The sequence below is a fragment of the Eretmochelys imbricata genome, chromosome 4 (genome assembly GCF_965152235.1).
Source record: "Eretmochelys imbricata isolate rEreImb1 chromosome 4, rEreImb1.hap1, whole genome shotgun sequence".
NCBI classification, from domain to species: Eukaryota; Metazoa; Chordata; order Testudines; family Cheloniidae; genus Eretmochelys; species Eretmochelys imbricata.
In genome coordinates, this window is record NC_135575.1 from 56689312 (window position 1) to 56716901 (window position 27590).

The following is a 27590-nucleotide window of genomic DNA, read 5'->3' on the forward strand; positions in this document are numbered from 1 at the left end:
ATTGAGATGTGAAATATTGTGAGCAAGGAGGAGAGTTTTGGCTGCATGGATGGAAAAGAATGGCCATGTCTTAGTGATGTTATGCAGAAAGAATTGGCAAGATTTAAACATAGCCTTGATGTGAGGATCTAGAAAGAAGGCAGAGTTGATGATGACATCCAGGTTATAGATGCGTGACCAGAACAATGCTGGTGTTGTCCAGTGATAGAAAAAGGAGGGAGGACTTGGAGGGAAAGGAGTAAGAGCTCTGTTTTGTCCATCTTGATTGTAAACTGATTGCTGGATGTCCACAAGGAGATGTTAGAGAAACCAGCTGTGATTATAATTTGAACAGGAGAACACAGGTCTGTAGTAGAGAGGTAAATCTGTGAGTCATCAGCATAGAGAGGGCAGTAGAATTTGTGTTGGCAGACAAGATTACCCGGAGACAAGGTGTAGAGGGAGAAAAGAAAGAGACTATGTGATGGAGTTCGGTGGAACCCCACCCCCACAAAAAGCTGGGGGGGTGGATAAGGAGGATCCTCTGACACACTGAAGGAGTAATTAGAGAGGTAGAAGGAGAACCAGGAGAGGACAGAGTCATGGAGATCATGGGGGAGGACAAGATATCAAGAAGAACATGGTTGATGGTTATGAAGGCAACTGACAGATCAAAGAGGATGAGGATAGTTCTGAACTTTGGCTAAGAATAGACTGTTACAGACTTTTTGGTGAAAGCATCTCCAATGGAGTGCAAGCGGCAGAAGCCAGGTTGGAGAGGATCTAAGGTAGAACTGGAGGAGAGGAACTCCAGAAAATGACTGTGGACAGTGTGTTTAATGAACTTAGAGATGAAGGGTATAGGGCGATAGGATAGTATTTAGAGAGACATGTTGGGTGGGGAGGGGGGGTTGTTAAAATGAGAAACTAAAGCATGTTTGTATTGTGAAGGGAAATAACTGGAGGAGAGTGAGAGTTGAGGAGAAAGATAAGTGAGTGGGAAAGGGTTTGAGGAGGAAGTCAAAGATAGTAAAAGAAGATGGCTAGGATTGCAGAGATGGGATTCAATTAAAGTGGAAAAGTAAAGTTGCTTAGTTAGGAACATGGCAGAATTTAAGGAGGAGAGAACAAATTTGTAGTGGGGGAAGTCAGCTTGGTCACAGCCGTTCTGTCAGAGATATTCAGCAGCATAGGAGCAGGAACAGAGGAAGTAGATATTAGGCTGATCCAGGGCTGGCAAGGCAGACCTGGCAATAGCAGAGAGAGGAGCTAAGGAGTCCAGGATAGATGAAAGTGAAGCATGAAGACAATTGACAACCATATCATGGAAGAGAGGAGAGAGTTGAGAGCAAATGAGAAGTCATTGACATTGATGGAGTGGGAATCTCAGAAAGGCTAGGTATAGGGCAAGAGGAAGAGAGCAGATGAGTGATGCTGAAAGAGACAAGGCGATGGCCAGATGGAGAGATTGGAGAGAGGAGAGTGCAACGTTTCTCATAACCTAATTACAGGTATTTTGGAGGAGGCTGCAGTGGCTAAAAATGAGTCCCTGAAAAGCACTACTTAAAACTTTTCAGACTAGATTCTATCATAGAACCACAGGATTAGAAGGGACCTCAAGGGTCATCTCGTCTAACCTCCTGCCAAGATGCAGTATATCGTTGACTGGCTAACCTTTATTGCCAGATACCCATCCTAGTGAGCAAATATAAATTTGACATATGGAAGAATGTCTATAACTTAGCTGATTTCTTTTCCTCAGGAGAAATTATTTAACATCTTTACTGATTGACTTCATTTTCCAGTGTTCTCAATTAGATTTCCTTTCATGTGGACTAAACTCACCTTAAATAAGAGGACTTTTTTAAATGGGAGAAAAGTTGATCTAGAAACTGTTGGGCATCAAGTCTTGGGATCCTTTGAGACATTAGACACAGCAGTAAGAGTATCTGTCTCAGATACCCGAAACACAGTTAATATCTGGATTCCAGTGGGAGATGCAGCAGTACATAAAATAAACAGTTGTTAAATTCTTTTGAAAAAGAGGACTAAATGTAACTTGAGACTGAAAAAACAAAATAAGCTTTTGAAATATTCAGGTGCTCAAAGTTAGTCATTAAAAAGTCAAGAATGTAAAGATTGGATTTTCTTTCATGATCCTACACTAGAGCTGGTTGAAAGGCAGAGTTTCTACTATGTGGGAAATTGTGAAAAGCTGAAAAATGTTGTTCTGTTTCAGAACCAAGTATAAATTTAGCAATTTCCCATAGTGGGAAAAACTGGAAAAATATTGTTTGCAAATAATCCAAATGTTTCATTTCAAATATTTCTAAACAGAATTGACTCAAACTCTACAACTCCCAGCTCAGCTGTGGCTCCCAAGTTTTCTAGGCTGCCTGTTCCACAGCATGGAGCCTAGAAGCCCTGACAGCTCCAGCTTGAACCTGGTTCTTCAAGTTTTCAAGCTCCCAGCTCCATGGCAGGGAGCCTGGAGGTCTGGGAAAGTGCACATGGTGAGACTGACCTAGAGGTGTGGCCCCTGGAAGTGCAGGCTCCTGAGTAGCCTGCCAGGGGAGCTGGCAAGAAAGCAGGTAGGTTTCTCGTGGAACCCTGCTTGTATTTTGTTGGAAGTTCGTTGAAACTGCTTCATTGGAAAATTCCTGACCAGCTCTATATTACGCTCTTTACAGAAGAGTGCGTAAATGTAGGCTGTATTTCATGGGTGCTATATTTACTGTCTTGACTCATATATTGATAGTTTATGTAAGGGAGCTGAAAACCTCCAAGGGTGAGTGGGTGACTCAGTTTATATTTATAAGGTTTTTTGATTGAGACATTTATTAAAGATGGTGTCCTTGATTTCAAAACAGACTGAAAACTAATGCAAGAGGAGAGGGAGAAATTGGTGTTGGGGCTGGATAGAGGAGTTAAAGCATCCTGTGTGTCATGATGTGATTTATATTATATTACAATAATACTGCAGAAATGATGTCCCTTATTATAAAATATTAGTTGGTTGAAAGATAAGTGATTTAGTGACATGTCTGTGTACTTTGAGATTATTCGACATACATTTTCCCTTTTGCATACCACATTCTAGGGTGGGTGGAGAGGGGGGGGTGTGTGCATATACATGTAGGTACACCACCACAAATTCTTGAGTTTTCTGTAGAAGTGTGTACTCTGTCTATGTAGGCTCTCAAATGGCTCCATCTCCATAGTATATGTAGGATTTGTTCAAGGTTATTACTTTAATAGATAGATTGTCTTTAAATCATTTTAATTAAAACATTTACATAGTAGTAACTGAATTGAATGACTCATCTCTAAGAATTTTAGAGCCAGGCAATGGCTTATCTGTTGCTGATTCATGCTTATAATGGGAAAATCCCATTTTTACTTTCCAGTACTTCTACCTACATCCTATGAAGAATGCTTTCTCATACTCTAAATCAGCACGATTGACATTTTATTAAATCAATATTTTTATAAAGGCTCCCATAACCTTTTATATTCTGCTCACATTATGCAAACACTTTACGTAAGTATTACATACTTTAAAAAGTGGTGGAAAGTTCTACTGTACTCATTTGCAAAGTACACTATAACAAATAATTTAGTTCATACGTAAAAAAGGCATTCAAACCTTCTAGATTATTCTTAGCGTGCACACATCAGCAACATTATAAATAACCTAAAGGGTGAGGGAAAGCCTTTCATTATTCTTGGTTGCAAAATGTCCTTTTAACCATTGTTTAATTTTCATAACTATTTTGTGTGTAACTTTGCTCTTATACCCAGCTTTATATTGACCAGACTGACAAACACTCAACTGGCTGACACATCTGTCCACTGTTACCAACCAGCGAAAAAATAAAAATAATCTCCCCACTTGTCCAGTTTAAAAAGCTGCTTGTTCCAGCTCTACTGAATACAGGAATTCAAAGTGAAATGGGATGCTTGTTGTGCTCATGTGTATGATAAATACACTGAATGCTTTTCCAGTTCAGTTATTTCAAAGCAGCCCTGGTGTCTGAGCTTTGGGAACAAACCAAAAGATTTTGAATGCTTTTTTTACTAGTAATAATGAACCAAGATCATTATTAAAGCTCATTAAAATCATAGTAAGCTGCTAGGCTAAACCTTCAACATCACATCAGGTTCCAACGTATATTAAATGGCTAAAGAGAGTTTTGAGTGTTTAAAAACACTAAATTAAAACATTAATGTTTACTTTATCAGTACTGAAAACAATTATTAACAATACTAGACTCATGCAAGGCAAATTAGAAGCACTCTTAAGGTGAAGAAAAAATAATTTTCAGCTGAACTAAGACTTTTGTTTCAGAGTAACTCAATCACTGTTCAAATCATACATTGGTTTAAAATAACGATTGGGGACTCACTAGAGCATGCCATGCATCCACATCAGGATAGATTTCACAGTATAGGTTCATAAGTTGGATGATATTCATGGTTTAGCACTCCACCCACCCCAAATACCAAGCATATATTTGGGTCCAGTGTGGTGTTTAAATGTCCAAATAACCATTTATGGTTGGCCCCTTTCATTCTAATCCCTAGGATTCAGCCCATTTCTGAATTCTCTTGACCTTCCTCTGGAAGGGGGAATGAAAGTACATGTGAAGGGTCCCTCAGTTCACAAAGACTTACAGACTCCTCTTCTTCCTCCAGTCAAATAGGGTCTACCAGTCATCTCCCAGACTTCTTACTCATGTTTACTTCTTGGAGCTGGTCACTTTGAGCCTATTATCTGCACTGGCATTGAGAGTGCCACTGAGAATAGCTTGGCTACACCCACACACACGCTGCTGGTATCTGCCTTCTGTCAATCCACTAGGTTCTGCTGATCACACATCTGTCCCTGTGTCTACTAGACATGTCCATCTTTCCTGTAAAGTTCAGGGACATCATACTGGATTTTGTCGTGTGTGATTAGTGCACTACCTGTGTACAAAAAGATCCTAGCTCATGTCTATGAGGGTTTTATATACAGCAAGGGTAAAAAGGGGGGCCACAGAGCCCATTGCCTCTCTTCTCAGCCACCACCCCACAAGCCTGGCTAATGAAGGAGCAACCTCTCCTCCTCCTTCTCTGCACTCTGCCCAGGCATGACGTCTGCGTGCATTCTGAGCTGTCGTGAAGGAAGGAGAAGGGAAGGCTCTGAAGCAGCTGAGCCTGTACCTTACCTTCCCCTCAATCCTTCTCTTGTCAGGACCCCAGAGATTGTCTAGCCCCAGCTGTTCCACTTCTGTATGGGAATGAAGAGAATTTTGCAGTTGTCATTTTAATACAGACATCAGGGAATTAAGTTGTTCGTTGCATTGTGAAATGTGGGAAACTAAAATCTGTTCATATAAAGTCTTTGCAGTTCCTAAACAGGAAATGATCATGTCATAGTCACTTTTTTTTTTAAATGCCTTAAAAGTTGAACCCTATTCAGAATTATCATTGAACACATCATCATCATTCTGGGAACATCCCTTTATTAAGCTGCTTAGTTTTGTGGGTTACCCTTGTAGGTCGTTGCAAGGTTAATGGATCAGTTGCATTGTAGGGTAGTGAATTAATTAGAACAATGCTAATATTCAGATATCGTTGGCAAGATGTGCAAATTGCACATGCAGAGTCTTGACATTTAACAATACATAAATTAAGGATGGTCCAATAATTTAAGGAAATGAAACAGGTTAATTTAAAAACAGACTAAAAGGGTTGAAGGTTTATTGCTAACTGATGCTGCTAGCATTTTCCAGAATACCAGACAAAATGATGTTCGTGTGTGTGTGTTTCTGGAGAAACCAAAGAATTAAATTTGGCAAGGAAAGACCATTCACAAATGGAAGGTGGAAAAGAATTATAAAGAGGAGAGGTGGGACAACAAAAGACCCACCTGGATCTAACGTTGCAGCACAATAATAAGAGGTGTAGCAGGTCAGGATTGGGTAGCAATAGAAAGACTTCTTTGGGAATTTAGCACATCTCACAAGTTCTTGTAGGCAACAGTGAATGTTCCATATGAGCAAAGCCTTTTTGTTCGTTTTTTGTGCATTTTTTCCTGTTTCTTAATTCCATTTTGCCTAGTTTTCTAGTATCAAATACCAAAGTGACTGGAATCAAGGAAAAATACATTGAACACAGTGTAAAATGTGGAATCATGCAACCATAACATAATTTTAACCTATGAGTGCTTGTCTGTTGTTTTAGAACAACAGATTTGTCTGCTTAATTGTTGCATTGTACCAGTCAGCATCTTTATTTTGCTTGTGACCAGAAAAGTGGGTGAAAAATCATGTTAACAAGACAAAAACCTCTAGTTTTGAAGGGACAGTCAGGCAACTGATGACATCTGGAAAAATCTGAAGAACAACAGGGTCCCAGGGCATTTTTGAATGGCCTAGAATGAAGGAGGTCCTCTTCCATCCTCTTTGTACATCAAATCAGACAAAATGATCTTCCATATACAGTTTTGTTTAGAAATATTTTTCTAATATCCTACAGACCTGTTTTTGAGTGAGTCAGAAATTATTGTTATGCTGAAATTAGCTTAATCTGCATGCTATAATCTTAATATTAATGTTGTTTACCTTCCAATGACATCATATAGTTTAAAGAAGACAATAAACTATGAAAAGAATGATTAACATCTCTGTACTTTTATGTCATAGATGCTGTGAAGCCACTTGGCAGTTCTTTACAAGCATCTGCTGAATTACCATTAGCAGTCAATACTTCACCACCATCTGTACAAGCAGAATCATCCCTACCTCCTCCATATCAACTAATTAACATCCCACCTCTGGAGTCCTCATCTAGCCAAGAAGATCCTCAGGATTACCTATTGCTAATAAATTGTCAAAGTAAGAAGCCTGAACCTACGAGGTAAATGGGTGTTTTCATTTTTTTGCAGTAGTCGTTTCATTTGTATAGACCAAAGATGGTTACTCCTGCAAAGCATTTCTGTATATTACATGATTTCTTTTTGTTGAAGTTATTCAGCAGTCAAATGCACAAGTCTTGATTCTTTACCCGATCACTTTTGCTCTTCTCCCTATGTTCTGGGCTCGAATTTCTTCTTTTAATAATATGAAATGGTAGCATCAGAGCTAGCATCTTTGTTTTTTTGTTGTTTTTCTAAATTTTTTAAATTATTTGCTGATAAAATGTACCAGACTAATAGTCCCGGAGACCAAATATTTCTGTATATCTCTGGAATTAGGTGCAACTTGGATAGCAAAGATGGATCTATCTTCTCACCACTCTCCATTGTGCCTCAAACCAGCTCTAGGATGGAGAGGTGGCCGTTTAGTACCTTGTACTTCTACCATAACTACTATCAGGGAAGCCAAATTACCACCAGTTACAGTGGTGGCTCGGTGATAGGGATGAAAATCAGCCAAACCTGTACTGAGATCACCAACTCATTTAACACAGGCTGCGAAGCAACCCTCAAATGATCAGTTTTTGGTTATTACTGACCTGGATCAAATTCAAACAAGAGATCTTGTGATGAGACACAATTTATCTTGAACCATCCAGTCTCTGCATCCTGAGTTTTGTGAGCTGTTAGTGTGTTTTGAATAATATAGAAAAATTAGTATGATCTAATTATGTCCAATTTAATATTAAATAGATTTACCCACTCTGTATCTCTCCTAAAGAGTAGGAAAACTGGCTAGTATTTTATAATATACATAAAAAAATCTGACCAGCTCTGGTAACTGATGTACCCAAGTAACTGCTGCTTCTCATTTTAAATGGAAATGTAATGCCGCCTGTATAGGAGGATGTAATATGTAGTGGTAAATATCCAGGAATTATTGCTTTGTTTCTCAGAATGGTCCTTGGAAAACATTAGAAACCTCTCAAGCAGAGATGCTTTGCTGTAACCATTTAAAATAATGGTCCCTTGTGTATTTCTAGAGAAGCTTGCTCATTATTCTCTTGATTGCAAAGGGGCACATTTAAAGGCTAAGCAGAGGTCTGTGAAAGTGTTTTTCCTGAGTCTTCCACACATTCACTTAGAGCAATACCTTGTCAATGGTGTGACTCTCTGCCAGGTTTCAGTGTTACTGTGCCATGCATTCTGGAGCACCACAGAGTAAGGTACAATGGTCCTAGGACAAGAGGAGTATTTCTTAGTTTTTTTGTTGCTGACTGCAACCAACTCCCAAAATACCTCATTTAGGGCAGGCAAATAAGCCTGCTCTCGTCCAGTCCATGGAAGATGAAGATGGTGGGCAGCCCTCCCACACTCAAAACAGTGCTTGGAGTGGAGCGTGCCCACTGGCTAACTCGTAAAATATTAAAGGGCAGAATGTCCACCTGTGTCTTGCAACCTGATGGGAAGGAATCTGTGTAATATGGAGCAGTAGTAGTAACTCTATATTAAAGGTTCAAGCTACTAGTTTTAGACATTCCACTAACTTCCTCCTCCCCCTCAAAAACCCCAATCTTTCTGAAATACGTCACATCTCTTCTGAGGGTAAAGATTTTCTGAACAGTTTGATTTTAAAAAAAGAGTTTTAAAGGTAGTGTTTTGAATATTTAGCTGTAGTTTACTTTCTAAATACGATTCTAATTCCTTTTTGGCTCATTGTATCACCAGAACGGCTTGGCCTAGAAACTCCAGATTGTTTTTTTTTTAATTGCCTCTGGTGACAAGAAGTCTTCCTCAGCATTTCAAGGGGCCTAGTTGTGGTAGGGGCAGGTAAAGAGTTGTGTAAGTGCTATGAAGAACACTTTTTAGAAATATAAGTTGAGCATCTTCTGACACCAGCTGCTGAACGGAGTCAGAATTGAGAGTATGGGTTGAGGTGGGAGACTAGGAAGAAATGTGGAGGAATAGGAATCTGGGAGGGACCGTGGAGAATGGGAGGGGATTGAGGGAGGTAGCCAATGAATTTAGTTTATTCGTTTATTGTGTGATGTTATGTCATATATAATCATTGTACGCTAAATAGAGTTGAGTGGTAGGATTATAGAAGTATAAGATTGATCAGTAGTTAGAAAGGATAATTATATTGGAATGTGAGGGTGGAGAGTGTATGAATGGACTGCATGTCACCATGATTCCCTGAAGGTCTGGATGAGACAGGAGGGGAGAGAGAGAGAGAGATGAGGGGCAGGATGCTAGTTGGACTTGGAGAGGGGAAGATGAAAGAAAAAGGTGCTCAGGGAGCTGTGGTTCATTATTTTGCGGGTTGTGGAACGTGTTGAATATATGGTGTTACGAGTATTGGAAGACCTTGTTGTTTGGTATGTTATAGTGAGGCAGTAGCACCACTAATAGTGTGGGTTGAGGTGAGCTTGCTGTTTAACATCTAACTGTTTGTCCTTGTTTTATAAAATATGTAACTGTTACTGCAAAATAATGTTATATGGTAGTTTTAGCCCCAATTCAGCAAGTGAAGCACTTGCCTAACGTTGGGCATATATATTTTGCTGAAATGGGGCCATAGCAAATTGGAAATAGACCCCTTGATAAGGAACTAGAACAGTGGGCTGCAGGTTGCCCACCACTGAACTAGAATTTCACAATATCTTTGCAATTTATGTTATGTATTTATGCAGATTATAAGGGGTCATATTTACGATTGGGTGGGGAGGGGAAACTTGTATGAGCGCACAGGAGCAGTGGTGAGTGAAGAAGGAATACATGGCATGACTGAAGTGGCTACTTTCCTTTACTGTTAGTTTCTAGACTTTCATACTTTTTGCAGTTTTTTTAAGAAGTAGAATAATTAATCTCTGGATTTTATAATACAGGTTCTAGGTGTTGGTGGACTCCATTGATGCATCCTTTTGGCCTTCAGTATTTCTTAGCAAAGTTTTTTAACCATATTTTTTAAAAATAAAAGATAATAATAGTTATAATACAGTAGGCAGATGTTATAACATTAGAAAAAAATTACAAATTAAAGTAATTTTCATAGTTGTTTAGTTTGGGAGTTGGTTTACCTTTTAGTTCATCCTTCAACAGTGGCCAGTGTTCATCGAAAAATGAGGAGAAAATATCTTTCTTTAACATATTGCTTTTTAGAGCATCTAGGAATCAGTGCATCCCAGTACATTTCGGGGAGGGGGACTAAAGGCAAATAGTTTCTAGGTTATTTCTTTTTATTTATTATTTCTGGGTTTTTTTCTATCTTTTTATTAATTATTTCTATTTCTAGGTTATTTCTTTTTTGGGATTTTCAAGATTCTTGGCATTTGCATCTTCAGTGCCACCATACGCATATTTTATTTATAGATACTTTAAAAATGTTGTACAATTACTGGAATTGGGGGTATGTTAGAAATGATAGTAGTTGTGTTAATAATCATCATCATTTATTTTACAGTACAGTTTTATGCCTTGATCACTTTGGACCATCCTTAAAGTTCTAATAGTTAAATAGTAAAAAATGTCATTACATTTCACTGCAGTGTTAAATAAGATTGAGAGTTCAACTTTGATCTTACAAGAAAAATTGCATCCATAGAGTCTGTTTGAAATCTTTAAATTTTTGGCTGGTTGGCAGAGATACATACAAAATAACAGCTGTTATCTTGCTGATCTTACTCCATTTTTTCCTGTTTATAAACCAGCCCAGGGTCATCCTTTATCTCTGAAGAAGGGAAAGAATATCTACTACTGGAGGATTTTGAAAGTAAAAAGATTCCACTGCAGTGAGTGTATAATTGTTGTTTTTTAGTCTGTGTGAGAAATCAAGCACAGAGCCATAACCTGCTTGAAAATTTCATATTTGAAACATGTCCTGCATGGTCTGCTGTGAGTTTTAATAAAAGAAACAATATAACCCAACTTCAGTTAATCAAGATAGGGCTATGACAGGACCTATCAAGGCTGAACTCACATTTCTACCATGCATGCTTCTCACACTGCTCTTTTACCATTCCTGAGTGCTGATACACAATAGCTGCTTTGCTCTTATACCTTGTCTGGAGTAGTCTCTCGGCCCTGTTGTATTGATTCTCACGGAGGGAAAGCTATTGGTGCAGGATAAGTGACCAAACTACTTACAGTGTATTAGAAAGTGGGGAGTTCAATCCTCAGTCTGCTTCAAAACTGAATATTTCTGTAAAATTATTTGTGTTCCCAATCCTCTTGTCAGCAGCTAGTTTTGGGAAGAGGAACCAAGAGCTAGTTAAAGGGACAAAAATGTGCCTTTACCTACAGTAGCTCCTCACTTAACGTTGTAGTTATGTTCCTGAAAAATGCGACTTTAAGCGAAACCATGTTAAGTGAATCCAGTTTCCCCATAAGAATTAATGTAAATAGGGGGGGTTAGGTTCCAGGGAAATTTTTTTTTTTGCCAGACAAAAGACATATACACACACACACACACACACACAATAAGTTTTAAACAAACAATTTTAATACTGTACACAGCAATGATGATTGTGAAGCTGGTTGATGTGGTGAAGTCAGAGGGTGGGATATTTCCCAGGGAATGCCTTACTGCTAAATGATGAACTAGCAATTGGGTGAGCCCTCAAGGGTTAACTCGTTATTAATGTAGCCTCACACTCTATAAGGCAGCACGAATGGAGGGAGGGGAGACAGCATGGCAGGCAGGCACACAAACCGTGTGTGAGAGAGAGATGAGCATTTCCCCTTTAAGTACACTGCCCCCACTCATAAGTACACTGCCTTGTTAAGTTAATCAGCAAGCTGAGACCACAGCTGCTGCCAGAATCTCCATCTGTCCTGAGCCCTGTCGTTTGTCCCTCCTGCTTTATGGAAGATGGGGTAAGCGGGGTGCAGGAGCAGGGGGGAGGGGGACACCCTGACATTAGCCCCCGTCTGGCCCCTGCACAGCAAGCAGGAGGCTCGGGGAGCAGCTTCAAGGCAGAGGGCAGGAGCAGCACATGGTAGTGGGGGAAGGGACAGCTGAACTGCCCGCAATTGATAGCCTGCTGGGCGGCTGCCACACAGGGAACTTAGGGGCGCTGCTGGTCCACCCTTGTTCCAAGCCCCCACCACCTAGCTCAACGGGCTGCTCTTCCTGCAAGCAGGGAACAAAGCAGGCGGCTGCCAAACGATGTTATAAGGGAGCATTGCACAACTTTAAATGAGCATGTTCCCTAATTGATCAGCAACGTAACATCGTTAACCGGGATGACTTTAAGTGAAGAGCTACTGTAGTTCAAAGCCTTGTCGGGGCGTGCATACTCCCACAACTACACAGCTACATGGAGAGTGGAAGCCAGTTTGAGTATGGTCCTATATCCCATCACCACCTCTGTGGAGCCAGGTCAGGACTTGAAGGATGTACAGGACTCTCTTCATGGTACCATGGAAAGAGAGGCTGTCTTAGTGTGGGAAAAGGAATGGGGTTGACATTATGTTGCCAGTGCTTGGGACTGGTAATGCACCCGTGTAAGGACAATGTGTAGTACAACCATGATGCTAGGAGTTGGTGTGTCAGTCCTACTTTGGTAACAGATGTGGCTAATTTTTTTCCTCTTGCTAAGTCAGTCTTTTTTTTAAATAAATAGGAGTGCAGTGATGCAGTGCAGTGATAGTAATCCGTACTGTCTGCTGATGCACTATCAGAGCCAGAAAAGTTATTCTTGACCTGCTATGAAAGTGTATGGAAAAGTTATAAAATTTTGCTGTTCTGCTTGAATTGAAGAAATGCACCCTTCACTAAACATCCTGCTTCTAGTGTCAGTTTGGGAAAATAATAGTGTTAATTCTGTTTACAAGCTCTGCTCACAACCCTGGCGCTCACAACCCTGGCTGTCCCAGTCTGAGATGCCATTCGCAGTACATTGTGCAGATTTTCATAATTATACCAGTTCTTCCATGCCTGTTTTGATCAGCAGTGAAAGTTGTTATTGACATTTTAATGATCATTTATGCTTCAGAGATTGTCACACTAAAATGAAAAGGGGCAATTTACTCCTGTTTTGGCACTGTTGTTGCAGCATGTCTTCAAACTTAGACACACACAGATCAGTTACGCCAGTTCACATTTTGAAGGTTATATGCACATCCATAAGGACTAGAGACTCAGTTTGAAAAGGATAGTTTTTGAAAATGCTTAGATTCCAAAGCACAAGTTGCAGCCACTAGGGAAAAGGGAAAGATGGCTAGGCTGCCTCAAGTAGTCCAAAGCTGATCCCTCTCCCTGTTTCCTTCTGTTCAGTTTTCATGAATGTGCAGGGACAAGAAACAGTGAGGAAAAGCATTGTTACATTTAGAAGTAATTAAAGTTTAATATGGTAGCATTACTAGGTAGCATATTAAGAGGTATCTAGGTTAGCAGGATCTGTACTCTACTAGAGTGGCATCCATGCACTGTTATTGCACTACTAATTTTCAATGATGGTTTTAGCTGACTGTTTCCTGCATGTTATGCATTTATAGAATTACATAAAATGCAACACAGCCTCATTAGGCGGTCTCTCAAAGGTCCGTGTTAAAGGCTCCTTAGTGCTCAGAATTGGTAAGTAAGATTTTAAAGATATTTGTAATACTTTTTGTGCACAATATTTTAAAGCCCACTTGGGTTTGGGAGCATAGGTAAACAGAGAATATGTAATGGACAACAATGATTGTAATAACTGCATAATCCATGAATGGAAGAGTGAAAATTAAAGTGTGCTGTATTGCTTGCTACATGAATTTCTATTCTATGGTCATATCATGCTATGCTGTGTGTTTCTTGCTTTAATTTGTATTTTATTTTTGTAGCTTTTTTTAATTACTTGAAGTTTTTGAAGGTGTGTGCGTGTGCGCACTGAGACTAATAATCTTTGATACTATAGTTTGACAACTGTTTCTACAGGATGGAAAAATATGACTTTGAGACCTTTTGTTTGTTCCTGGTATGGTATATAAAATTATGGGGCAGATCCCTGTCATCTTTATTCAGGCAAAACTCGCAGTGCTTTTGCTGGGAGTTCTGTTTGAATACGCACTAGAGAATCAGGTTGTATATTTGTAAGTGTGTAACTTTTTTGTTTTCACAGCTCCTAGTATCCAAGATGTTAGATGTTGTTGTTTTATCTTTAGTCAAATATTTACTCCAATAATTTTATAAACTGCCGTGTAATCAGTTACGTGACTGGAGTAGTAGGGGTAAAAGCTGTACTTATTACAGTGACATGCTCAAATTGTGCCACACAGGCAACAGTGGATTCCAGTGATACTTAAATTAGAAAAGAATGTGGTGTATTCTATACCAATATGTAGGCATTGTGGGTAAATGCTAAGTTTAAGGGTCTGTTTACCTATTAGTGTTTTCGTTTATTTTGACTTTTGTGTTAAACTAACTGTCAGGCTTATCAACTGAATTTTTGTGCCACAAACAATGTTATGATGGAATTCTACGCAAGAGGGGAGAGAGAGAGTGAGTGCAGCCACTGCTTTTTTTGGCATTGTAGGTAACAGTTCATTGATAGGCGTTGTCTTCGTCAGAGACGTAATTTCCAAAGAAGCCCCATAAAACCCACTGTTAGAGTTTTAAAAAAATAAATAAAAAAAAGTCAAACAATGCTGTCTTGACCCTGGTCAAGACCAGAATACAGGCTTGTTCTCCTTGTCCTGTAATTTTTTTCTTCAGACTAACTGCTTCAGCTTTTCTGCCTCCATTTCCTGTTTTACTCTATACATTGTCTTCTGTATGCTTAAAAAAAAAGTGTATGGTCTTTAGGTATCAACTTAAAGCTGTCACAAGTTACAAGGCTTTTTTTTAAAAAATTGTATTTCCTTCATATTTATTAGAGGAAGCAAGTTACCATAAGCCCAGAATTTTTGTACTGTGTCTGGACAGTTAACATTGCCATTGATGTGCTCTTCATATAGTATGCAACATGTTTTTTTAAAAAAAAACCGAGCCAAACAAGAAGCCCTCCAAACCAGTCTGAGACTTTATTCAAAGTCACGTACTTGTGAAAACCCCAGCTGCCTAGCTGTTATGATGAATATATACACACACGTGTGTGTGTGCATGTGTACATGTAAAATTACTTTAGATCTTTGTTCTAAATATTTTTGTTTAATTTTTTTTAGAATTAAGAAATTTAATGACTTTTAGTTGCTTACATTTTAAATGTTCTGTTGTTCTTTACAGTTGAAATGTGTTTTTTTATACATCAAAATTTCAATCTTATTTTGTTTAGATTGCATGCTGACTCAGCAAAGTCCATCTGTTCTGAAACTGACTGCAATGATAATGTATCCTCCCATAAAAATTCTGCTCCATCATTGAGCAAGCATGCAGTGAACGGCTTTTTTCAGCAGCAAAGTGCCTATGACTCTCCGCCACCTCGAGCGGCATCAGTGTCCGTAGACTGCAGTCTTTATAACCTGCCTAGAAGTTATTCACAGGATGTTTTACCAAAGGCAACATCTCCATCTGGGACTGATGCAGAAGGAGAGCAGCATGTTTTCAGTACCCCTTCTGCTACATCATTAGATACACAAATGAGGCATTTCTCCATTAGTTATGACATTCCCCCAACACCTGGAGGTACTTATCAGATTCCACGAACTTTTCCAGAAGGAACTTCAAAGCTAGAGACTATTCCAGATATTCCTCCACCTCGGCCACCAAAACCACATCACACTTCGGATCGATCTCCCGTGGAAACTTGTAGCATTACTCGTACTGCCTCAGACACTGATAGTAGTTATTGCATCCCTACAGCAGGATTGCCACCATCACGCAGTAATACCATTTCCACTGTAGATTTGAATATATTTCGTAAAGGTCAGTAGTTGGTGTCTCGACCTTGCTTTTTCATGATTCTTTTGTTTCAATCATTTTGTGCAATAGGCTGAGCTCTTTAAAGGAACGGGCCTAAGGGAATTATACACTCAATTTCTCTTGAAAATAGGGTGCCTAAGTCTCTTGGAATGCTTTGAAAATTTCAGCCAAAATGAAGACCATAAAAAGGCTTTATCAAGCTTTTTAAACATCAGCAATTTTAAATTAATTTTTAAGTCTTCTTTAAATATGTTGCATAGAAACTTACTTCTAGTGACCTCATCCAAAATATAGGCATTTTATTAAATTTTGATGGTCCAAGTCTCAAGAATTTATTAAGATTGTCTAGCGCAGCCTTCAAATATAATATTGACCAAATTATTTGCAGACAACATACTTCATATTTCTGTATATTTTATATTGTAATCCTATGTGGTAGTGGTAGCCCTGTGATAAATGGTATTTATCATGGACCTTCGCTGCTTCACCTGCCTGGTGCACTCTAACAATGTGCCCTCAAATTTTTTACATCCATGTGCAGAATGAATTTTGTTAAGTACACCAATATAGAGGTGATGTGTGGCGGGGGTGGGACCAAGGGGTTCGGACTGTGGGAGGGGGCTCAGGGCTGAGGCAGAGGTGTGGGGGGGGTGAGGGTTCTGGGGTGGGGTCGGGGATGAGGGGGTTGAGGAGCAGGAGGGGGCTCAGGGCTGGGGCAGAGGGTTGGGATGCAGAGGATGAGGGCTCCGGCTAGGGATGAGGGCTCTGGGGTGGGGCTGGGGATGAGGGGTCCAGGGTGTGGGAGGGAGATCAGGGTTGTGTCAGAGGGTTGGGGTGCACGGGGTGAGGGCTCTGTCTGGGGGTGCAGGCTCTGGGTGGGGCTGGGGATGAGGGGTTTGGGGTGCAGGCTGCCCCGGGGCTGCAATGGGAAGAGAGAACTCCGAGGATGGGGCCAGGGGAGAGGTGCCTCTCCCCACCTGCACAGAACTTGATAGCCTGCTGCGTGGCCGTGCAGTTTAGAGGGAAGTTAGCACTCTAAACCATTTTTGCCAGCGCAGTGGCTCATGTTCCAGACCTACGAGTAGCTTCTAAACCAAACTGCTTCTTTCCTTCACATGTGGAGTTCCCTCTTCCTGTCAAAGATGCAGTGGCTCAAGGCCCAGCAGTGGTAATCCTCATGAGTAACAGCTGTAAAGTCAATGGCTGTTCTAAAATTGTTCTGGAAAAATGACTTGCTTGAGTTCCATGTTTCTTGAGTGTCAGTGATCCGATAAAATATTTACTTAGTTTACATATATCTTTTCTACTTGTCAAACTCACTTTGGTTTGCAGAAGTCAAGCGATCTTATTTTCTTTTTCTCACTAGTAATAAAGATCCTGTAGGCAAGTTATAACTGGAGTTGTATAGATGTAACTCAGGGCAGAATTTGGATATTGTGTGTTTGCAAAAATATAATGTGCTGTAGGGTCTTTCTCTGGTGGTGATACCAGAGAAGTATGCCAGAGAAGGCAAAAGGGGGGAAAAACCCCAAACCCTCAGCTTGAGCTAGAGTCGATATTCAGTTTGTATGGCTGATAGGTAGAAAAAAAATCTCATCATTTCCTCTTTCTATCAGAGCATTATAGACTCTTAGATGAGTGGATAACACGTCTCTGGCTTTGTAGATCCAAACCAGCCATGGATTCAGCCCAGAAAGCTGTCAAAAAGGGGCAGTTGAGGATTTCTCCTCACACCGGGGGAATCAATGGATGTCACAAAACTGGCATAGTCAACACTGTGCTGCCCCTCCACCCCACACAACCACCGCTCTGCAAATGGGGTGCCTTGGGAGTGGGGTGGAGCACATGATATCCAGCTGGCTGCTACTGGAAAAACAGAGCAACTCAGAAGCTGTTCTAAGTTACACCGGGGCTGATCTGGTTTTAGCCATCCCAGATTGGGGGATCAGAAAAGTGGTTTAGAGCCACTCTTCCACCTCCCTCCTCAACTGGTGCTGAGTTTATACTTGACATGGCTGACACCTGAGCGCTGTATATATGTTTCTTCTTTAGACCAGTACTTCTTGCTCTTCAAGATTGTGACAGGGCACTCTATTCGCTGGAGGATAGCTCCTCCTCCTGGCTGTTCTGGGGATTAGTTCTGCGAGGCAGACTCCCCTTCTGCCAGCTGCACTCTGTCTCTCTGTCTGCAGCCCCTGTCACTCCAGGAGCTACTGCAGCCTCAGCCCTCCAGCCAAATCACAACGGTTTCCCCTTCCTGGGTGATTTTTCAAAGTCTCTTGCCACAAAAGAGCATGAGGCAATCCTCACGTCCGCTGCCCTGGCAATGTGACTCCAGTAATGTCTCAGACAGTCTTCCTGTTCACTGCCCCATGGTGCCGCTCCCTGAGTGGCTGGTAGGGGAACCTGGGCCCACCATGTACTATGGATTCCAGCCCAGGGACCCTACAACACACAGCCAAGGTCTGTTCAGTCCCCAACCTTGCAGCTTGCTCCGTGGGCTGCTTCCTACCCTGCGTCCCACAGGCTCTCTTGTCCACTTCAGTGTAGACCCTTCTCTGAGGGCCAGACCTCCCCAGGGTTGTACTCTTTCCTTGGGTTCCTTCCTTCCCTTCCTACTAAAGAGGAGGTCACTGCAAACTTCCTCCCGGAAGCCTTTTCTGATGCCAACTTCCTATGTTTATGCTAGCTCAGCCCACCTTTGCTCAGGTGAGCTTCTCTATAATCAGGGCTTTCCACTCAGCCTATATCTCCCTCTTTTGCTGCTTAATTGGCTGCTTGGGCTCACCTGGTCTAATTCATTCCTCTCAGAACCAAAGCGGGGAGTACACCCCATCACAAAGGTATTGAAGGGTGGTCTTCAGACACCAAGCTTGTTACTACTAATATTTTTCCAATTAAAGATAGTCTTCAAAAGGAAAAAGCGTGTAGCTGTGGAAATAAAAGAACTTAAACTCTGGAAACAAAGTAGCAAAGCATAGGGGGTCTTCATTAAGGATATCTCTATTACAAAGTATCATTAAAATCCTAGAAATCTTTTAAAAAAGAGGGTCAAATAGTGGAGAATTAATTCTGTTTGTTATTATCAAGTTCATTAAAGGAGTTTAACACTTGACTTTTTTTATATCAATCATTCAGTATAAGGTTAGTTTCTAATGGCCCCATCTCGCTCCTATTGAGGTAATTAGAAAGAGTCCCATTGACTTCTGTGGGGACTGTTGTAGGCCCTATGAGTCTAGATAAACCCATACCTTTATTTCTGCTGGTATAAAAAATATTTTTACCTCCATATGATTAAATATATGTAATGCAGTTTGTCTAGAAAAAAATGGAAATATAATAATTAAAACATGTTTGTATTTCTGGACTTTAAAGTATACTTATTATTTTTCATATGAGATTTAACACATTTTTGGATATTTCTTAACATCCATCTGCTTCTGCCTAAGGAAAAACTTGCTACTTACAGTTTTTCTGTCTTTTTTCTATTTCAAGCTAAGATTAATTAAATATCAAAAGCAATATACATTTCTGTTTTTAATAACAATGGAAAGGCTGGGAGATGGAGGTGTTACATCTCCAGTCAAATATAGAGAAATCCATTCCATTAATCTTGTAAATGTCTCTGATGTTGCTCTAATGGATGTCTTAGCTTTCTGAGACAACTGAGCATAACAATGTAATGTTAATATAAATTATTAAACCAATTAGTGTAATATTAATTATATGTGAGGGATCTTAAAAGAGAAGTCCTTTGGGGAGAGGAATTGGGTAGGGGAGGGAACATTTTAAGGCAAAATACAAAACAGGAATTGATGATATAGTTATACGGATATAATTTTAATGTTTTGTTTGATGGAAAGAATTAATTAGTATTTCAAAATTACAACATTTAAAAACAGACCTTAGCTGTGTGTTGTAGGGTCCCTGGGCTGGAACCTGTAGTAGAGGCAAGAACTAGAATTTCTGCCTCATTGGAAATATATTTCATTCTGGTTGGAAATGTGGAATTTCACATGAAATGGAAATTTTCAAAAAATTCCATTTTGGAAAAACCAAAATTGATATTTTTGAAAATTTCCAGATTAGCTGGTCGACTGGTTTGCCAGTGCACCAGCGAGCCAGTTGGAGAGCTGGCCTGCCAAGTTGCTGGAGGCCCTGGAAGGCTGGGCTGCCAAGGAGATAGGCAGGTGAGCTGGCAGGAAATCAGGTAAGTTTCCTTTGAAAGTTTTGATGGAATTTACGTGTTTCCATGGAATGTTTTAACTCTGTTGAATCAGCAATTTCCAATAGAAAAGCATTCTGTCGAAAAACCTCTGACCCACAATTCTATTTTTAAAGTCACTTTTCCAAGTAGAACTGCATGTGAAACACTGAGATCTCAAAATCTGTTATGATAGATATAGATCAAATATAAATATAGATCAAACAAAATATAGATATTTTGTACCATTTAGAATGGGACCTCCCAGCTTTTCAACAGGATGCATCAGTTGTTTCTGGCCCTGGAAAATGTCAGTATCAGATCTTTAAAGTGTGACTTATACAGTAGATAGAAGCTTTGCTGGTAAGTAGTGCAGGCATCCCAAACTTAGGTTGGCAAAACCTTTATACCACGCTGCACCATCATATAGCAGATAGTAAACCACTACAGAAACTGTGGAAAACTGGTCTAATGTACATACATGACAGGTACTGAGATGAGAAAATAAATACCTACTTTTACCCCTTTCATTCTCTAGATATTAGTTCTCAAGACTGCTATGATATTCCACGATCATTTCCAAATGACAGAGCTAGCTCACTGGAAGGCTTTGTAAGTATGATTTGATCTGACTTGAGACTATACTGACAAAACATTTGCATGTTCTGAGTTCTGTAGTACAAAACCAGGGTGTAGACTTACACAGTATTTTTAGTAGATGAGATTAAAACATGAATCTGATTTCACAGCTGCTAGCATAACTGATTATTTTGTTGTTAAAGGAAATGTATGTTAATTCTAGAAAAACAGAAGCACGTTCACAGTGGGAAGTGTTTCAAGTGAAGAACTGGATGAAAACTATGTCCCAATGAATCCTAACTCTCCACCACGGCAGCATTCCAGCAGCTTTACTGAACCCATCCAAGACACAAACTATGTACCTATGACACCAGGCACATTTGATTTTTCATTATTTGGAATGCAAGTCCCTCCACCCGCTCACATGGGTTTCAGGTCCAGTCCAAAGACCCCTCCCAGAAGGCCAGTACCTGTTGCAGAATGTGAACCACCACCAGTGGATCGGAACCTCAAACCTGACCGAAAAGGTGAGAAAAACATGCTGTGGAAGTTGCTTTTACTCTATAATATAATGATTTAGTGGTTCAAATTTTCATACCAAAATCAAGATAGTATGAAATTATTGTTTTCCAAGAATTCAGACAAAAAAAAGCAGAACTAAGAATCTTAAGAAAGCATTGGTCATTTAAAATTACCTGAGTAATAAAACTGAATATTTCTGTAGGTTTAAAGATAATAGTTGTACATGTTTTTATTAATCAAGAGGTGGCACACCATTTCCTGTTATAAACTACAAAGTACCTGTAAACAGACTAAGAGCTGTGAGTTAGTTCTTATACATAATAGGATATAGATGGCCTGCTCGTTATGAAGGGAGACCACATTAACATTTTGATGAAATATATCTCCATAAGCATAGTAACATGTTACTAGGTAAAAGGGCAATAAATCATTGCATGATTTAATGATAAAATGGTTCTTACATTTCTCTTTTAGTGTTGTTTTAGGCATATGCTGTTGCTGAAAATATTATTGTTACAGCGTCTCAATAATTAATTGTACCATGGGAGAATGAATTGCATGTTTGTGTCCTGCTGCTTCTAACAAATCCTATTAAAAGTACCCAGTGGTTATAGAACATTTCTTATTTAAATTTTCTTTTAACTAATGAAAAACATGAATATCTACATTAAATCTAGAAATGTTAAATAATAAATAACGTTAGGCCTTACTGCACTCAGTAAAAGCAAGGAAATTAGACCCTCCCTGCTCGTTCTCAGTTCACAGTTGGGACTGCCCATCATCTTTACTTCAGTGCTTGCGTAGGACAGAATCACATAGGAAGCAGATTAGGTTGTTGGCCAGGAAGTTGCAATACAACCCTTGGGATCCAAATAGAGCTCAGAGGCTACTAAATCACACCAGTGCAGGGCTCTCAAGCTGCATTTGCCTCACACTAAGAGCTGGATGCCAAGATGTGGCCCTAAATGTCAAGTAATGCCTGCGAAGTGCACTGAGTTAGGATTGATTCTGAATTTCCCTGCTTTTATGGAGATTGCTAGATCTTAAATATCTTAACATTTAAAAACATTTCCGTTTTGGTATTAAGAGCTACTTAATGTGTGGGAGACACTGTAGTGTGTTTGAGGAAGGTACAGCAACTTCAGTGACAAAAGTGCATGAGCAAAAACAACTAATCAACCAATAAACCAAAAAACAGAATTTAAGAGAAGTCTGAGAACGGGCCCAAACGCTTACCTTACTTAAAGGTTAATCCCCTGTAGCATTCCTATAAGATGTTAATTTCCATGCAGCATTATGGTGCACTGGATTTACTTTCCTTTAAAGGAAGTTATACTCTTGGGACTAAAATAGTCCCTCTTCAAAAACAAATAAAAAGTCTTTCTCTTGTAGTGTGTAGATGTGAGACATTTGCATAGAGAGATCAAAGCAGCTTATGATTTTCAATCTCACTGTAATGTTTCATCAATATATGGGCCTTGTAGAGAAATGGTTATGTCATTTTTTGCATGCTGAATAGTTTTTTTCAGACTTTGAAATTTGTAATTTTCTTTTCTTTGCAAGAAAATACAAAAAGACATTAGCTCATAAGATCAAATATCAGCAAGGTTGGTTTCTAAATATATATAATTTGAAAATGAGTTTCTTAAATATCTGAAACCAATAATATTTACCAGCTTGAAAAATGGCTGAACTGATGTACATGTATTACTTTAGGGGAGAAATGTAATCTGTGCTTAAAAACTCACATGCCCCCAAAATTTTAGTAATTTAAATTTTCAACTGGTGTATTTTGTGGAAGCAGCCAGTGATGTGACTAACACTGATGCTGTCAGGATGATGAAGTAGAAGATCTCTGCATCAAATGGGAAGTGCCAAGTCCTGTAGCTGACCAGCAGTGTTCAGAATACAAAACACAGCCTTCCTCAGAATCTTGACTTCCTGCCCACATCTAACTGTTTCCATGTTGCCCGACAGTAGTTACCTTTAACTGTTAAGAAATATTTGACAGTAACACACTGAAAAAAATTGATGTTGGAAAATATTTTTTAAATAAATACAATTGATATTGGAAAATATGTTTCCAATTTTAATTAAATAAATTAAAAACATTTTTCCTTGACTTGTTAGTTTGCCTACTTTTACCAACATAGCTTGTATTGACCTTCACAAAAGGTCAATCTCTATACTAAAAAGTTTGCCACTTTATTGTTGGCAATACAGTGCAACCACATAGATCTCTGATAAAGAGATGTTGCTTTTTTGTATCTCTTCTTGAAATGACAGCATTCTAAAAAATGATATCGTCAGCCGAATCTGGGAAAGCACTTAAACATGTTAAGAATCTGAGAAGTCCTGTTAACTTCAATGAATGGAGAAAGGAGATCATCAGGTTTACTGATATACTAATAAGTGTATTGTTCTACAACACAGCTCATGTTGATTGGCTCTGCCCATTTTCTCCTGGCAAGGATGGCCTTTATAAAACAGCTTGAAAACAAATTAGTTTTATTTTGTTAAAGAACTTGAGTTTTCATTTAAAAATTATATAATAGTCAAATACTGCCAACTATTTGTAAAGTAAAACTATATCCATCAGAAGAGTAAAATTTACAACAGTAAATTTTTAGGAGATGAGGGCAATGGGAGAAAAGGGGAGTATGCTTTAAAAACAAACAAACAAAAACCCTGATTTTGTTAACCAAGGATGATAATATGTCTGATTTTATCACTGTGAAATTTTACCTTATTTACTAACCCATAAAATAAATTCAGTCTTATAAACTAGTTCTCTCCCTTCTTGAATATGAACTTATTTAAACATTCCAATTAGGACAAAAAGTCCATGTTCTAAGTCGTCATATCCTTTTATTGTGAATGGTTATAACAAATAGTGATAACTGGGGTATTTATTTTGTCATATTTAAATGTCAACAGATGAAATTCCCACCCTATAGAATATTTTTGAGTCATTTCAAGTGCCATTAACATAGCACAAAACTACTATAAATTTCCGTGGTCCTTTGTATAACTGAAACGAGCATACATTACAAAGATTTGCCATGCAGCTTTTTCAACCTTCAAGTTATTGTAGTAACTTCTCCTAGCACACTGTTTCTACTCTTGTAGTTTAAAAGTATTTTGACAGTATTCCATTTTGAGTTACTCCAAGTACCTAGAGGTTAATGGACAGGCCAGGCATTTCAAGAAAGCCCAGCCAGAATTAGGAAAAAGGAAAAAAAAAATGTGAGGAATGTGGTACATAAAATGTTTGTTGAGTTTTCATTTTAAGTATGGAGGAATTTCAGTGTGTAACCTGTGCTTGTTTAAAGAATTTCTGTTGGAGTGTACTACTATTTCTCTAAAAGAATGTATCACTGCAGAGATCCACAGTGTTGGGTTATAAGGCCTCCAGAAATTTCAGGACACCTTCTCCTATCTAAGGAAGCAGCTGTGAGCCGTAACTGTGTATGGATAGCTACAATTATTTCTATAGGGAGAAACTTTCATAGCATCCGATCATCAACTCCTTTTTCTCTGGTACTGATGGTAAAGTTTCTTATTTAATGAGAAACATTGTTGCCTTATGTAACTTTTACAATAATATATGTAATCTTGTTCCTTTAGTGATATATTTAGCATGGAGCTCTACATCCATGTAGAGTCAATTGACTTTAGCAGGACCCCCACATGAGCACAGGGAACCACGCTAGTAGATACCATTGCAGGATCAGGCCTAAGGTTGTTTCATCTTTCCATTTTAAACCCCTGTTGCTAATGGGTTTTTAATAACTGTTAAGAATGTACTCTGCTGAGACTTGACATACCTGGTTCTGGCCAAGAATTGTGGTGCTGGATCAGGAGTGTTAAATTTGGGGAAGATTAATTTTTTAAAGGCATTTCCTATTTTAAACTGTACATTCCGATTGCTTGGTTTTGGGAGGGGTAAGTAGAGCTTGAGTCTCAGTACATATGCTCCTGTTCTTTGGTCCACATGGCAATTATTTTAGTTTGACCCAAATTTTTACATAGATGTGCAGATGAAACAACAATATTTTAAACAGCAACTAGTGTTTACTCCATTCAATGAATTTTTACAATGCTAAAAATAATCTGTGGGTAGTTCAGAAACATTTTCCCTCACATTCTGTGTTTAAAATAACATTAAGGTCATGACCCACACTAATAAAGTAATGGAAATTCACAGATAACAAAATGCCACATGCTTTTTAGTGTTGTTGAGTTCCTCTGTCTACAGACTCCTTTGACTTTTTTTTTGAGAACCAGAAGGTTTTACAGGATAGTAATGGGCTAAATCCTGGACTCACTGGAGTCAGAGTTCTGCCATAGAATTCAATGAGACCAAGGTTTGGTGCAGTAATTTGAGATATTTACCCCTGTTCCCTGCCCCTTCCTCCCCACCCCCCAATCTATGTTGTGGAAATTAGGTTTGCAATGTTATATTGCTTCCTCTGGTTCCACCATCTCTGTGGACCTACACGTTAACCAACAGAGACCTGGCCCTGTTAGTGGCTAAAAGAGAGTGGGCCTCTCAGGCATAAACATCGGAACATTTAGACACCTTTTAGACATTTTCTCAATGCTAGTTCTTAGGAAATAGTACAATGTTGTAAAAGAGGGTTTAATAGGATGAAGAAGGGGTGCGTTGTGGGTGGTGTTATCCATTTTGAATCCTTGATAATTAATTCATATTAAATTAATAACCTAAAATTCGCCAGCATATATGCATACTAATATACACATGAACACCCATCCACCCCTTCAGATAGCCGGGGACCTAGCAGTCTGCAGACTTCTTATTTGCAGAAGTGTCCCTGAGGCAAGAAGAAGAAGCTGTGAACTGAGTTAGGCTATGCCTGTCATACTGTTTCCTAGGTTAAATTTATTTGGTCAAAAAAGGATTAAATAGTTTGGGGTTATAGTGCATCGTATATAACACCACTCCCTCTCCTGGCTCAAAGCTGCTCTCACAAACGGGGGAGCTTTCAATAAATTCTGGAACCTTCGAAAGCCCTTTTGAAGCATGACTGGAGGTCTCATGACCCAACAGCCTGGATCAGTTCAAGATACAGCCTTCAGAGAAGTGTAACAACAGGTAAGTGATATACTCTTCGGGACAAAATCCAGAGTATTTAGCCACCTGTGTTTTTTCTGTACTTATCTGAACTGAATTTGAAAAGTATGTTTTAAAATGTTACTTTAAAAGACCAGTCTTTCGCATTGTATTTCTTTTGTAGTCATTGTGCTTTTTGCTGCTCTAGTCTGCCATAGTTGCATGTAGTGGTGATGCTAAATTGGAAGCAATATTGCTAGCAAAATGGGATTTGCCTTTAAGGAATCTTGTTTCCATCAGCACAACTGGGTGGTTTTCCTCTGAATCTAAAAGTATTTGACTAGCTTGGCCTCAAGCTGTACTATGACATCTTAATTCTTTGAGACTAGCAAGCACTCTTTCCTTGAAGTATGATTTATTAAAACAAAGAAAAAGCAGAAGGAAATGTACCCAAATGTAAGAGAGAGTGAAGAAAGAAGTTTAGGAATAGAAACAGGAATGACTCCTTGTTGACAACTCTTTGTTTTCTCTTGTCCTCTTCAGTGCAGTTGAATAGACCAAAAAGCATTGTGACAGTGTACTAGAGTTTTAAGTAATATAGTCCACAAAATAGAGAAGATTAATTGATGGTTTAAAAAAAACCAACTATTTACATAGTGCCATAAAGGTACATGGCTTTTTAAGCCAATTAGAAGACCGGGGTGGAAACCTGGCATAGCTCCCATTGACTGAATGATGCCAGGATTTCACCCCAGGTCCAGTATCAGGAGGAGCTTACAGTCATGATAACGAAAACAGTCATCTAAGTGATCTGTAAAAACCTGACATGATTTTACAACATGATTAACAAACAAAAAAAGGGTGTATGTTTAAGAAATCTCAAGACTGACTCAGTTACAGAGCTGTATACCTAGCTCTCTCTCCATCTGCAGACTTCAAAGCGCTTGACAAAGGGGTATGCACTCCTTTTATTCCTATTTTCCAGATGGGCAAAATCAGGCACGGAAATACTAAAGACTTTTTCAAAGTCATACACTTGAAGCAGTAGGAGAACCACACATAGAATCCAGGTCTCCTGACTCCTAGCTTGACGTGTCCTGTTCTCTGGAACTTGTTGCTTCCCAGGAGGATTCAGTAGTTAACTATTCCCTGACTTCCTTTTCTGAGAAGTGAATGCCTCTGTATCAGGGAAAGAACGCCTGAGAGGAGAAATCATGTTCTTTCCTCTAACAAGGCTTGACGAGAACCTAGAGTTACAAGACCAAAACTAGATGCCAAAGTAGAGTAATTTAATGTCTTCTCTTTATTTTATTACACTTGAGGAAAGTGTGAAAGATAATTTACCTCTTGCAATTTCATGTGACAAGTAGAAATTGGTGAAAAAACATTAAATAAAGGCTGGCACAAATGTATCCTATATTATTATTATTTGTTTTTAAGATGCTAAAAAATTATATTGAGATTGGCATCTAAATCTGGATTTTACTGA

At 39.1% G+C, this 27590-nt stretch overlaps 1 protein-coding gene across 4 annotated transcripts in view; it reads left to right on the forward strand.

Moving 5' to 3' along the window:
* Positions 1-27590, forward strand: part of GAB1 (GRB2 associated binding protein 1) — a 143708-nt gene that overhangs the window by 94301 nt on the left and 21817 nt on the right. For 2 of the 4 annotated variants that reach the window (XM_077815298.1, XM_077815297.1), the window contains exons 3-7: positions 6669-6882; positions 10591-10671; positions 15136-15725; positions 20465-20538; positions 20729-21032. In XM_077815298.1, coding sequence (XP_077671424.1) covers positions 6669-6882; positions 10591-10671; positions 15136-15725; positions 20465-20538; positions 20729-21032 — 1263 coding nt within the window. The remainder of the gene's footprint in view (positions 1-6668; positions 6883-10590; positions 10672-15135; positions 15726-20464; positions 20539-20728; positions 21033-27590) is intronic. The other 2 variants (XM_077815299.1, XM_077815296.1) reach the window with 1 other exon arrangement.